At 33.6% G+C, this 12430-nt stretch overlaps 3 protein-coding genes across 3 annotated transcripts; 1 reads left to right on the plus strand and 2 right to left on the minus strand.

Moving 5' to 3' along the window:
- Positions 1 to 2845: 2845 nt before the first annotated feature.
- On the plus strand, positions 2846 to 3924 carry LOC139871094 (large ribosomal subunit protein bL34c). Its single transcript, XM_071858837.1, has 2 exons — positions 2846 to 3113; positions 3563 to 3924. Exons 1-2 carry the CDS (start codon positions 2900 to 2902, stop codon positions 3820 to 3822), a joined length of 474 nt encoding a protein of 157 aa, XP_071714938.1. The 5' UTR covers positions 2846 to 2899; the 3' UTR covers positions 3823 to 3924.
- A 457-nt stretch (positions 3925 to 4381) lies between these two features.
- Positions 4382 to 5497, minus strand: LOC139871100 (senescence-specific cysteine protease SAG39-like). The gene is made up of 2 exons (XM_071858843.1): positions 5059 to 5497; positions 4382 to 4974 (listed from the first exon to the last, which is right to left on the minus strand). The coding sequence occupies exons 1-2, from the start codon at positions 5495 to 5497 to the stop codon at positions 4382 to 4384; spliced, it is 1032 nt and encodes a 343-aa protein (XP_071714944.1).
- Positions 5498 to 6499: 1002 nt separating this feature from the next.
- Positions 6500 to 10593, minus strand: LOC139871106 (uncharacterized protein YNL011C). The gene is made up of 13 exons (XM_071858847.1): positions 10285 to 10593; positions 9689 to 9805; positions 9463 to 9595; positions 9249 to 9345; positions 9000 to 9043; positions 8704 to 8860; positions 8546 to 8617; positions 8397 to 8474; positions 8154 to 8255; positions 7658 to 7705; positions 7408 to 7533; positions 7235 to 7327; positions 6500 to 7065 (listed from the first exon to the last, which is right to left on the minus strand). The coding sequence occupies exons 1-13, from the start codon at positions 10502 to 10504 to the stop codon at positions 6949 to 6951; spliced, it is 1404 nt and encodes a 467-aa protein (XP_071714948.1). The 5' UTR covers positions 10505 to 10593; the 3' UTR covers positions 6500 to 6948.
- Between the last annotated feature and the right edge of the window lie 1837 nt (positions 10594 to 12430).

Genomic DNA, 12430 nt, shown 5'->3' on the forward strand with positions numbered 1-12430 from the left:
ACACAGTAATCTTCAATCAATAACTAAAATTTAATCACGGAAAAGGAATAGAAAGAGGAAAAGTGATAGTGATGTATAGCCATTTGTGACATTGGATGTTATTGGTGATCGAAACGTATAACAGAAACGAAAGAATGTAACTAGTGGGGTTTGATATGTTTTCAAATGTCTTCCTGTATGTATGTTATAAAATCTCCCGATCTCACATGTATAAGAGCATATAGGTATATAGATAATAGATATAGATACTCCCTCCGTCCCATATTTATTGTCACAAGACAAAAAACACACAGTTTAAGAAAATCTCACTAACTTCATTTCTCCACCAATGAAATATCTTCTCTCTCCAGATCCACCAATGAAATATCTTCTTTCCTTTCCATTTATGGAAGTGGACAATTAATTTGGGACATCCCAAAATGGAATAGTGGACAATAATATAGGGACGGAGGGAGTATATAATAACATAACGTAATAAATCACTTGTTAATGTGAATTGAAAAGAACACTAAATCTAATCTGTAATAAGGAAGAAATATCTTATCAATTAAGCATAGTAATCAATTAATTATTTAGAATTAGAAATCACATTAATTATTAGTGCTCACTTCCAGGTAAAATATGCGAAGTGTTAAATTTAACAAATAGCTCCTTAGTATATTTCTAACTAGTCTATAATTGATATAGCTCAATTTCGGATCACCGTTTATTTTAAAATCATATAAGTTTAAATTTAGTTTGCTTAATATCAATCGGTACATCAAACGAGTATTACAATCATTAAATATTTATTTTTACTATACCTTATTTATATATAGTTATGTTGTAAATAATTCTTATTATAATATTCTATTTTTTTTTATTTTACATAATAAATTTTAATACAACAACATATAATATTTAAAGTTTATTATATTTATATATACATATATATTTAAATACACACAAATCTATTTACAATTATCTGTTCATGAATCGTCGGGGATAGTCGAAGGTCAATTGAATATATGAACATAGTTCCAAAGTTTTCGAGACTCAACATACAGGCTTTGCTTATCGTGTCGGGATCACATATATAGTTTAAGTTTAAATTCGATCGGAAATTTCCGGGTCGTCGCACCATGTTTCTGAACCACTTCTCTTTGATACATGAACTACCCACTTGCACTCCACATTGTTAAGTTCTTTGTTTCTCCAAGATTTATTACCCTTCTCTTTCTCAGAATCAACAATTACATTCTTGCCTTTCTGTTTATTATTACTCATTGTTTTTTCCTTTGTTTCATTCACTTTTACAGCATCTGCTTTTAACCCTCTACAGACTGCTCTAACCCTCCTATTATCATTGTATTTAAACACAATATCCCTCTGAGTTTCAATGGCATGCAACCTTATACATTCAATAGCTTCATCTGTTGTCCCAAATTCTTGACCCAAATACAGATTATTCTTTGTCACATCCAACACCTGTTTTTGTTGCAGACTTAATTCTTTTAACTTTTTCTTCAAGTTCCCTTCAATATCATGTTCATACTCAAGTTCACTATCAAACTCATCATCATTCAACCTTTCAATAGTAACTATCTGTTGATCAGTGGGGCATAAATCAATAGTTTTAGAAGCATTTCCCATGAATTCAATATCTTTGTCAATGCTACAATGAAAGTCATTCATATCAACATCAAAATCTTGTACTTGATTATCTTCATCAAGATTAAAATCAATATCATCATCCACACTTTCTTCTTTACATGTATTATCTTCATCAACATTCAAGTCACTATCATCATCCTCACATTGTTCTTCTCCTATGTTATTCTCAATCAAAATTGTCACTATATCATCAACTTTTGTTGCTTCATGTTCAACAAACAAACTTATCTCTTTATTTAACCCCACATGCTGCTTCAAATTGTTAATATCATTTTCTGTACTTAATGGTTCTAATCCATAATCCAAATTCGAATCAGGTAAACAAAAGTGGTATGACATCTTAGAATTGCAATCATAACCGAGATCTATCACCATTTTTGTTATCTCTTTAACACTAAATGTATCACTTGCAACTAAGTCGAAATAAGTTGTCTTATCATTGACATAATCCCTACGTGGAGGATGAGTAAATTGGCCACCATGATGTAATTTAATTGTAAAAAGTCCAGGATATTCAACAAAAAAAAAAAAAAAAAAAAAAAAAAAAAAAAAAAAACTGATCAGTAGCAGGTTCAATTATAAAAAAAAAAAAAAACATGATGAATATAACATCTTACCATATAATTCGCTTAAATCAATGGAGTCTAATTCGTTTCGCATGTGATATAAGCGAGAATCCATCTTGTTGGCAAATAGGGTTACTGGGTTTTTTTTTTTTTTTTTTTTTTTTTTTTTTTGATGATGAACGTAGCAGCAGAAGGAATAACAAACTGTCGACTATATTTGTTGCTGGTAACTGCACGTATTGTGTGTATTGTACTAGGGAAACATTTGTATTGATGGGACGAAAATACCCTCACATGCAGTGCACATGTGAGGGTTTAAGCTAACATATTTGACGGATGTTAGTCTAAGGTACCACACACGTTACTCTTGCAAACCATAGGTATGAACCAAGCAAAAAAAAAGTTTAGGTGTATCGGTGCGAAAGTGTGCAAACCACAGGTACTACCGGCGTAATTTTTTCTATACAAATCATTCTATATACATGTTTCGTTTTTTAGAAAGCCATATAATTGCCTCAAATTTTTAAGAAGGTAGTCCAGGCCCAAATGAAAATTTGGCAAGCCCATTTCCACTTAGCATGTTTACACCCAATATCCCTCTTCTATGTACTCGATAAGGTTAATTGCTAGTTCAGAAATTCAGAAAGAAGATAACAGCAAAACCAACAAATCTTGAAGACATGGCGTGTGTATCATCTGTGTGTACAAGATTTGGAGCACAAAGTACAACTGCTTCAATTTCTTTCTTCAATGTTTCAAGACCAACAAGAAGCTCTGTTTCCCTAAAACCAGTTGCTGCTGCTGCTGCATCAAATTCATCTGGGTTACTTCACTGTTCTTTCGTATCTTCATCTTCACTTGCATTCGCATCTTCATCTTCATCTACATTTGCAGGTAAATTATCATTTACCCTAATCTTGAAATTATAAAAAGATAACATTTTTAGTTTCCAATTCAAGATTTTGTGGGTGTTATTGTTAAGGGTATAAAAAGATAACATTTTTAGATTCTTGTGTCTTGTTTTAGGTGATTAATGTGTGGGTTATATGTGATATATGTTTCTTGAAGTTCGATAATTTATGTATTGAATTGTTCTATTTATGTGGATAATTTGGTTAATTTTGTAAACGATTTGTTTGTCGTTTCACTGAAATTAGGGTTATTGCATCCAAAGATAGAAGCAGAGTTTTGGCTTTTTAGGTCAAATTGATTGATATATATTGTCCACTTTGTCTAATTAACTTGAAAGACTTCACTTAGGTTTTAAATATGATTCACAACTAGTCCATTGACTTTTAAAGTCAACACGCAATAATGAACTGTTACTTACCAATTGATTATAGGTTCATCATTGGGATTGGACTTCAGTTCAAGGAGTGCGATAGAACTACAGACACGCCGTAGTTTGGTGGTGAGGTCAGCGAAAAAGTATCAACTTGCTCAAACAAAGAGGAACCGGTCTCGTAAATCTTTAGCCCGAACTCATGGTTTTCGTTTAAGAATGAGGACTACAAGTGGAAGAGCTACGATAAAGCGTAGAAGAGCAAAGGGCCGATGGACACTCTGCACCAAATCTAACCCTAGCAGCGGAAAACGTGCTTAGTTGAACGGGCAGAGTTGTTACTTTAGGTCACTTCGACCATAACCTATCTTATGACATTTTGTGCAATTCATGATATGTTTGCTTTACGTCGGTTTTGTCAACATTTCAATCGATGAATGTATTTTTATAATTGTAATTTATATATTGAGACTTCCATGCTTTACCTTGTTGTCGTGGGTTGCAAAGTTTGAGGTCAGCAAACAACTTCGGGTTTGAAACAATGTCACACTTCTTTCGGTTTCGGTTTCAGTTTTGAATGCGGTTTTCAGTTTCGGTTTTCGGTTTTTGAATTCGGTTTTCGGATTAGTTTTCGGTTTTGCTCAAAAAAAATTCAAAACCGAAGACACTGAACCGAACAAACCGAAAACCGAACCGATGAACACCCTAGATATCACACTTCTTTGTAAAGCTTTAACTATTGACAACAAATAACTGCACCATATTCTGTACATATTTGATTTCATATTACAACTATAAACTTATGGTCAAGAAGACTTATAAAGGATTCTTAATACATAAAATTAACATCAGTAGTATCTGAGTTGCAGGACGACAATAATCAAGCAGTAGGGTATGAAGCCATCATTGCAATCCCACAAAGCCCTTCTTTAGCTTCAACGTCTCTCTGCATCCTGATGTATCCTTCTTCACCCCAACTCGTACCCCATGAATTCTTCACCAACCAATATTTGACCCCATCATCACTCGTTCCGTACCCAACTGCTGTTACCCCATGGTCCAATTCTGTTCCACAACTTCCATTAAACACACCACTCGAGTAAAACTGAAAATCAGACTCCCCTGCATCAATAGCAACCGAAATAGGTTGCATAGCCACGGCCTTCAACAATGCTGACTCACTGTTAACCGGTACGTCCTCATGTCCAGTGATGTTGGCTGCACGATCAGATTCTTCTTTCGTGTTGCAAGTTGCATCTACGGCCTGGTATGGGTATGCTTTTTCTGTGTTGATTCCTTTGTTTTTTACGATGAATGTAAATCCACCGTCCATGTACCCACCTTCACACCCTTGGTCTTCACCGCTTCTGTCGCAATCCACGAGCTCTTGCTCCGATAGCGATATCAGTTTCCCGGTTTTGAGTTGCGTAATTCCTTCGGTTGCAGCAATTGTCGAAAACGCCCAGCAGCTTCCTATTGATTAAGATACAATAACTAAGGTGAATAAGTTAAAAATACAAGAAGGTTTTTTTCAAGATTGAATCACAATTGACTTACCGCATTGACCTTGATCCTTGATTGGGGTAACGGCTCCTTTCTTCCTCCAGTCGACGCTCGATGGAACTGCAGTCACATGTTCATATCTGAATGGCGTGGTTTGAGCGGATCTTGGTTTGGATGGGAACTTGAATCCGTTACGAGTGGCCTTAAACTCCTCATTCGTTTGGTCTGCAAATTCGTTGATGCTCAGTTTGTAACCCATGTTGCCACCATTGTTGAATTCTTCTATGTAATGTACATTGTCCTTGAATATCTTGAAGCGCATTTGTTTCTCCACGTTGTCTCTATACACACGCCCATAACGAACCATCCATTGTTCGTGCTTCTGTAACATGGCCTCATCGCTTAGCGTTCGAGATGTGACTTCTTGACAAGTCCACATCACAAAAACCAGCAGTGCTGCTAGCATGATTAATCTATTGAATGACATGCTCATGATTAGTGTTTATACTATTAACAAAATCTGGATTTGTAGGATATGAGAGAGTATGATATGCATGAAGAAGAATAAGATCACGCACATATATATGTTTTCCATCTGGATGTAGGAATATTTTCCAACAAGTTTGTATAGTAGCAACTTGGTTTGCACGGCAAAGCACGATTAAGTGACAACTAACATTAAAATTTTGTTCCGCTTAGCCGTAAACATGGTCATTTATGTAAAAGTTTATTTTTATGTTCTTTGTTGAAATATATTTTGGCGTACTTCAAACTGTCTAAGTATCTCTTATTTGATGACAATACTGTCTCAGTCTAATTAGTTTTGGCATGTAATACATGTCCTTTCTTGTTTGGCTTCTTGTAGGCTTAATTAAACATCTGAAATCGTTCTTGTTGAAATAGCGGTCATTATGAGATTAATGAAAATGAAATTTGCTTCCACTAGCCTAGCCTGGAATTAAGGTGGGAAAAAAATAATCTCCATATGTAGTCATCCTTATTGAAAAGTAGTTTAATCTTTAGTTTTTCAGTTGGACTTTTTAATAAATTTTTTCCTGTTTATTTATACCATTTTTTCACATGAACCAGAGTACCTCCCCATCCATTCAGCAACATTAAGAGCGATTGCGACACGAACGTTGAAGACCGCTGGTGTAACGGTGGCTACGTGATGAATGAAATTTGAATTTAAAATAAACAAAGGTATAAACACGGAGGCGGCTTATCCTTACAAGGGATCAAATGGAACTTGCAATACTAAAGAGGAATCTGTTCACGCAACAATTAGCGGATACGAAAATGTGCCTGTCAACAATGAGTCAGCGCTATATGCAGCCTGATTTTGTTGCTATTGATGCATCTGAATTCCAGTTTTATTCCAGTGGTGTTTTACACGGAACTTGCGGGACCCAATTGCCTGAAAGTATTGAAACATATGTATAGTGACTTTGAATTTATGTAAATGAAAACTGTTGAATCATCATGGAAATACAGGAATTTCATTGAAGCTGGTACAATTATAGTTTTATGTAGACATAGGTTTAAAACTTTATCCGGAGAACTGAATCTATGCAACATGAAATATGGTACTACTATTCTTTACAAGAATAACAAATTACAAATATGGTATTACTATTCTCGCTAAGACCCATATAACACAACAAACATACCAACTAAGAAAAATGATATGAGATGACAAACACCAGCAGAACTTTATTCAGCTCTGTTATATAGCTTTCTACTTTGTACTTTATAATGTAAAGGTTTACTTGATTCCTAGGTGGCATCATATCGAATCTGCACAATGCTACAAAAACATAATATCCCGTTTTTGAACAAGTTGACATTTTGAATGCAAACTGTACTTAAATTGAATGTGAAGGACTAAACTCTAAATCGCTATCCCCAATGATGTAATGCCATTGTCGGTGTTGCTATGTCCCCTTAGCTTTGTTTGTTTGTTTGTGCATCGCTTAATAATAACTTGGCAAGAGCTTGTATCAAAGATGTCGGCTCATAAACTATCCCCACTTTTGGATCATGCATTGATTCAACAGGGACCTGCAATGTAAAGTTTTACATTGTAAGTAGTCTAAAAACAGTGACACGACCAAATTCACAGTTTTTGTTTTTCCTACTTTGTATTATACATAATTTAACTAAATTAATAGAAAAGGTAAAAAAGAACAAAATGTAAAATATGCGTATGAGATTCGAGAAACCTACGTACCACATGAAAGATTCCTTGGTCAGCCAAGCAATTGATATCAACGGGTATTTGACCACCTTTTGGCACAAAAACAGTGTTTATATATTCACCCGGCTGCAAAAACCATAAAACACGGTTTAATTAAGTGATAATGATGTCTAGAATTAAAACTTAAAAGTTTACTCATCACTCACATTGTTTTGTAGACGATTATTGAGATGCCCGTAAGTTCTATTTAGAGCATCGGTGATGGCAGTAACAAAGCAAGAGGCAGAAAAGCCACTAGTTTCTCGATCATCAGTACCATTTAACAAAAGCACCTAAGATTAAAAACAAGATAACCTATAGTCAAAGAATGTTACATCACTAAAAAGAATATCAGAACAGACGTTATAATAATTACAAATTCACATTTATTGTTCAATTGTTAACTCAAGGTCCTACCTTTGCACATGATCTAGAAGCTACAATCTCCCCAACTCCTAGTAAGACCTGAATAATTAGAAAATCAACAAAATTAATTGACCAGAAAGCAACACGAAGGAGAAATTTTTTAAAAACCCAAACTATGACAACTCAACATGAACAACTGCATTAACTTATAAACAAGTTAATTCTAGTAACGTTATATCCATAGCGGGTCAATGTATAAAATCAAACAAAAAACAACAATAACATGATGTTCACAATCACATTTTAGTCACTAAATTTTAATAGAACATCAGACTTTTAGGACCAAACTACAAACCCAACTGCTTAAAAGGAATTACACATTTTGATCAACCGTGTGTCAACGAGTTACAAAAGTCCCCCGACCCACCTATCATTCTTAGTTTAGTCTATTAAAACCTTTTTCATTTAGTCCCACTACATTTTACCAAAAATTATTACTATGCAGAAATTACTTAAATAATTACACTTAATTGTGGTTTGGACTTACCAGAGAGGGACAGATGGAAGTAAATAGGGATCCCATACCATATACGATGCAATCCACATTTCTCAACTGTTCTAAAACAGTTTGATTTACATTCGGGAAGACCTGCATAACACGTAGAATTATATGTGTCAATTATTGTTCACCAAACATATAAAATACTGATAATAGCCTAAGTGTCATCTTTAGTTTACAGAACTACCGAGTACTGAAAAAAAAAAAAAAAAAAAATCGAAGAGGATTCACCTCGTGCAATAAATTGCTTCCTTCACTTGACATGTAGAAAACTCGCTTAATTCTTGAAGGTAGAGCTGATGAATTTACCTATATACATATTAAATTAACTAATTCCACATTTAAAAAGGTATAAAATGATCAATATAATGCAGGTTTACCTTATTTACATATTGTAGCGATCCAATAGTCGGATGAGATATCTCATTCTGACCACGTATTATTGTTCCATCCTAAAGTTTATATTTATAATCCAATCAGCAAATAGTTTTTATTTGACAATGCTCTTGAATATCATAATATAAGTTGTTCACCTTACCAATAATTCACAACCCAAAGTAAGCCGATCATTGGTGGATATCACAGGAAGGACTAGACTTTCTGAAGGAATCTGAGAAACGCGTGAAAACAAAAATATTGCAGCATCTAAGGACTGAAAGAATATACGAGCACCTGCAAAGAAAAAGTTACCGATGCTGGAAAAAAAAGTGTTTCCAGTTAGAAAATACTAATCAATTTCTTTTACAGCAGGCTAATATTTCTAGCAGAGCTGAAACAAATCAAAATTGAGATCATTATTGCAAACTTGATTATGTCAAAAACTATAATCCATACCTCCCATTGCTAAAACTAAATGACTCATTTGTTCTTCGAAGTATCTGCATACCAAAATACACTACTATAATATATATTTTTTTAAAGCAAAAGGACACTACTATAATAATAATAATAACACTTCTAAAAATATCTATAAAAATGTGAATAAGCAACAGTTAATACTATGCCTATAAGAATACAAACTAAACATGTATATTGTTTAATTAATTAATTAATTAATTAAATATTTAACTATAATAAAAAAACCTGGTTCTGAAAATAGACGAGAAAGGCACGAATTGTTTCTCGGTAGGGCTTTGAAACATCTTTCCATAAAGGATGTTCTTCTTCTACGATACTGTACCTGTTAAGTTCTCACCTTAGCATGCTAGCAACATAATAAATTTACCTTGATAATTGACATTAAGTTATTTATTATGTACACCAAATAAAATATTTATATTATTTGATAAAAGTTTACCATTCTAATTTGGCTACTTGTGCATCTAGCGGAAGACGGTAACCAAGTAATGTTCTTACTGCAAGAGCCTCAGACGTACTTTGATCAGACAATCTCAAACATCTTGATCGAATGTCTCCAACTGCGGGGCCCCCTGAAACATACATCAAAAGATTCAAGACAAATCGGATACGAAAAAAGTCATAACAAATTAATAAAAGGTTATATTTAAAATGGTAAAATTTACCAAGAACACGAACAATCTCGGCCGTACTTCCACCGTCATCAGAAACAGGAAGAACATGGGCAACACACGTTGTCAGCTTCTTAAGCTCTTCAACTACTCCATTAAAAGCAGTCCCCCCTGTTGACAAATCATAATTATAATCTTTTTTAAATTTAATTTGGACCTTTTAACCTAATATAGAGTAATGTTATATAGGCTATATAGGAGTTGATTTTAATGGATTATGAAACTGCAACAATCTTTCTTGATTTTAAAATGCATCAATAAATTGGTGAGAAGATACTATTTAAACCAATGTTTGCAAACTATCATCATTGTGTATTGATCAAGAACTGTATTCTTAAGACTAAAGAATGACTCAGATTCAACATGCTTGAAGCTGATCATGTATAACAAACAAAGCAACTTGTCCCCAAAAACAAGGTTATTATTTTCCATTAATAATAAACGAAAAATTAATTTAATTATTCTTTTAGCATTTGGGTATTTTTTTCTTTTTTTAGAAACCCTAGTTACTAAAACTATAGTTAATAGATCCCAGATTAAACGGCAAGATACATAATAATAATAATAATATTAAAGAAAGAGAAATAAACCTGAGAAAACAAGAAGGGAGGGTTGGTGGGAGGTTGCAGAGGTTGAGTTCTGTAGAATACTATTAACGGAAGACATTAAAGGGGATCTTGAAGAACAAGAAGATGATGAATTTGAGAATTGAAATTGAAATGAAAGTAATAAGGGTTTAGAATTATTACAATAAGAACATAGTGGGATTGAAAGAGGGGTGCCAAATTTAAATAAATTGTCCACCACCATATTTCTAACTTTTTAATCACGCCTTACTTGAAATTAAATCAAATTTTCATATTTCAATTTCAATCAAAATACATTGGATTGAATTGGTATGGAATGGAATGGAATTGAATTGAGTTGAATATGAGTGGACTTCATTTCACTCCCGTTTTACCCTCAACCTTCTCATGCTTCGGTTTTATTGTCTTAAAAAAAAAAAAAAATGTTATATTAATCAAAGAATGTACAAAGGTGTATCAAGGCCTAAGCCCCCAAAAACATTATAGAACCACGAAAGGACCAAATGATTTGCGAAGAATGCAAATCAGTGAATACAAGACTCAATGCATATTGAGATAAATACTCGGATTACTCAACAACTTTTCTCTTGCTCTTTGAGATATTCACTCGAAGGATTTAATTTGTATTTCATTTAGGGCCTATCGGGGTACTCCAATTTTTACTTCGAAATAGCATATTATTCTGGTTTTTCCAAATGAGATATAAACAAACTCATTCGACGACTTGCCAAATTTTCTTGCCGAAACTTGAAGATGTACCCCAGACGTTACCCCGAAGAGTTTCACTCAAACTAAAATTTGTAAAAGAACCCAAGCTCCACCATCCCGATACCTGATTCCAAAATTCCACCGAATGCTTGCAAAAGATTAGGGAGTGGTCTACAATTTCTAAGTCATATTCACATAATGAACATCTAACTAAGTGTAGATCAATCCCTCGTTTATTGAGTTCAGATCTTACTGGAAGTCGTTTCTTATTTACTCGCCACACGAAAATTTCCAACTTTGTGGGAACTAAATTATTCCGCATTGTCTCTGAAGAATTGACTGCATCGGTGAATTCATGTTCTTCGATTAAACCTGTTAAACGTTTGACAGTGAAGTTACCGTTTGATGACAGCACCTACCGCCAACTGTCCGGACTCGTTCTATCGAAATTAAACTCTGAAATTGCATTGATTAGCTCCAATAACTGTGCTGCAGTACGGCCAAAAGGGCACCGAGACCAATCCCACTTGAATGTAATTCCAAAGCCTTCAAAATTGATCCAATTGGTGATGGTAGCTGATTTCAATTGTTCGAGACGATATAACCTCTAAAATCTGATGCGAAGCTTGTTTTCTCCTAGCCATAAGTCATCCCAGAGAGTAAGTGATGAACCCTCACCAACTGATTTGAGGAATGAGTTTTTGAAGCCAATGTTCAATTCATCTATCTTGTTACCTGCATCAATAATATTAAGCCAAGTACCCGAAGTTGAGGAACGATGTGACTCGTTTCTCGACTCCAGGCCACCACCACACAATCCGTGAATACTACGAATACTTTTTGCCCAAAGTGAGTTGGTTTCGGTTTTAAACCTCCACCACCACTTTCCCAAAAGTGTTAAATTTTTACATTTAAGAGACTAAATGTTAAGCCTCCAGTTTTCATTAGAGTTTATTACATTATCCCATTTAACCCATGAAATTTTTGAACTCGAATCTAACCCGCCTCAAAAAAAGAACGTCTCACACTCTCAAATAATTTTAACACACAAGGTGGGGCACGGAAAAGCGAGAAGTAGTAAAATGGGAGATTATTCAAAAAGTATATGTATACGTATATATCCTGTATATAATATACGAGATAAAGTAGTAGCAGTATTTTTTTTTAGAGAAAAGTATTCAATCAAATTAATAAAATTACCATAACCATACTTTATATATAATGAATAAGTAATCAATAATCAATAAGGCTATCTAAAATATATTAATATAACTGATATTTGGTGTTTATGTATCTAGCTTGTTTTTGAAATGATAGTTGAAACTTGAAAGCTATAGCTTATTATATTATATATATATATATATATATATATATATATATATATATATATATATATATATATATATATATATATATATATATATATATATATATATATATA

This window comes from Rutidosis leptorrhynchoides, chromosome 1 (genome assembly GCF_046630445.1).
Source record: "Rutidosis leptorrhynchoides isolate AG116_Rl617_1_P2 chromosome 1, CSIRO_AGI_Rlap_v1, whole genome shotgun sequence".
Taxonomy (NCBI): Eukaryota; Viridiplantae; Streptophyta; class Magnoliopsida; order Asterales; family Asteraceae; genus Rutidosis; species Rutidosis leptorrhynchoides.

Excerpts from the sequence above, each read along its gene's own strand:
- LOC139871094 (XM_071858837.1), top strand. The coding sequence starts at position 2,900 with ATGGCGTGTGTATCATCTGTGTGTACAAGATTTGGAGCACAAAGTACA. Across the intron at positions 3,114-3,562 it reads ATCTTCATCTACATTTGCAG|GTTCATCATTGGGATTGGAC; the intron begins GTAAATTATCAT and ends AATTGATTATAG.
- LOC139871100 (XM_071858843.1), bottom strand. The coding sequence starts at position 5,497 with ATGAGCATGTCATTCAATAGATTAATCATGCTAGCAGCACTGCTGGTT. Across the intron at positions 4,975-5,058 it reads CAAGGATCAAGGTCAATGCG|GAAGCTGCTGGGCGTTTTCG; the intron begins GTAAGTCAATTG and ends CTTAATCAATAG.
- LOC139871106 (XM_071858847.1), bottom strand. The coding sequence starts at position 10,504 with ATGGTGGTGGACAATTTATTTAAATTTGGCACCCCTCTTTCAATCCCA. Across the intron at positions 8,618-8,703 it reads CTTTGGGTTGTGAATTATTG|GATGGAACAATAATACGTGG; the intron begins GTAAGGTGAACA and ends TATAAACTTTAG. Across the intron at positions 8,256-8,396 it reads GAAGCAATTTATTGCACGAG|GTCTTCCCGAATGTAAATCA; the intron begins GTGAATCCTCTT and ends CGTGTTATGCAG.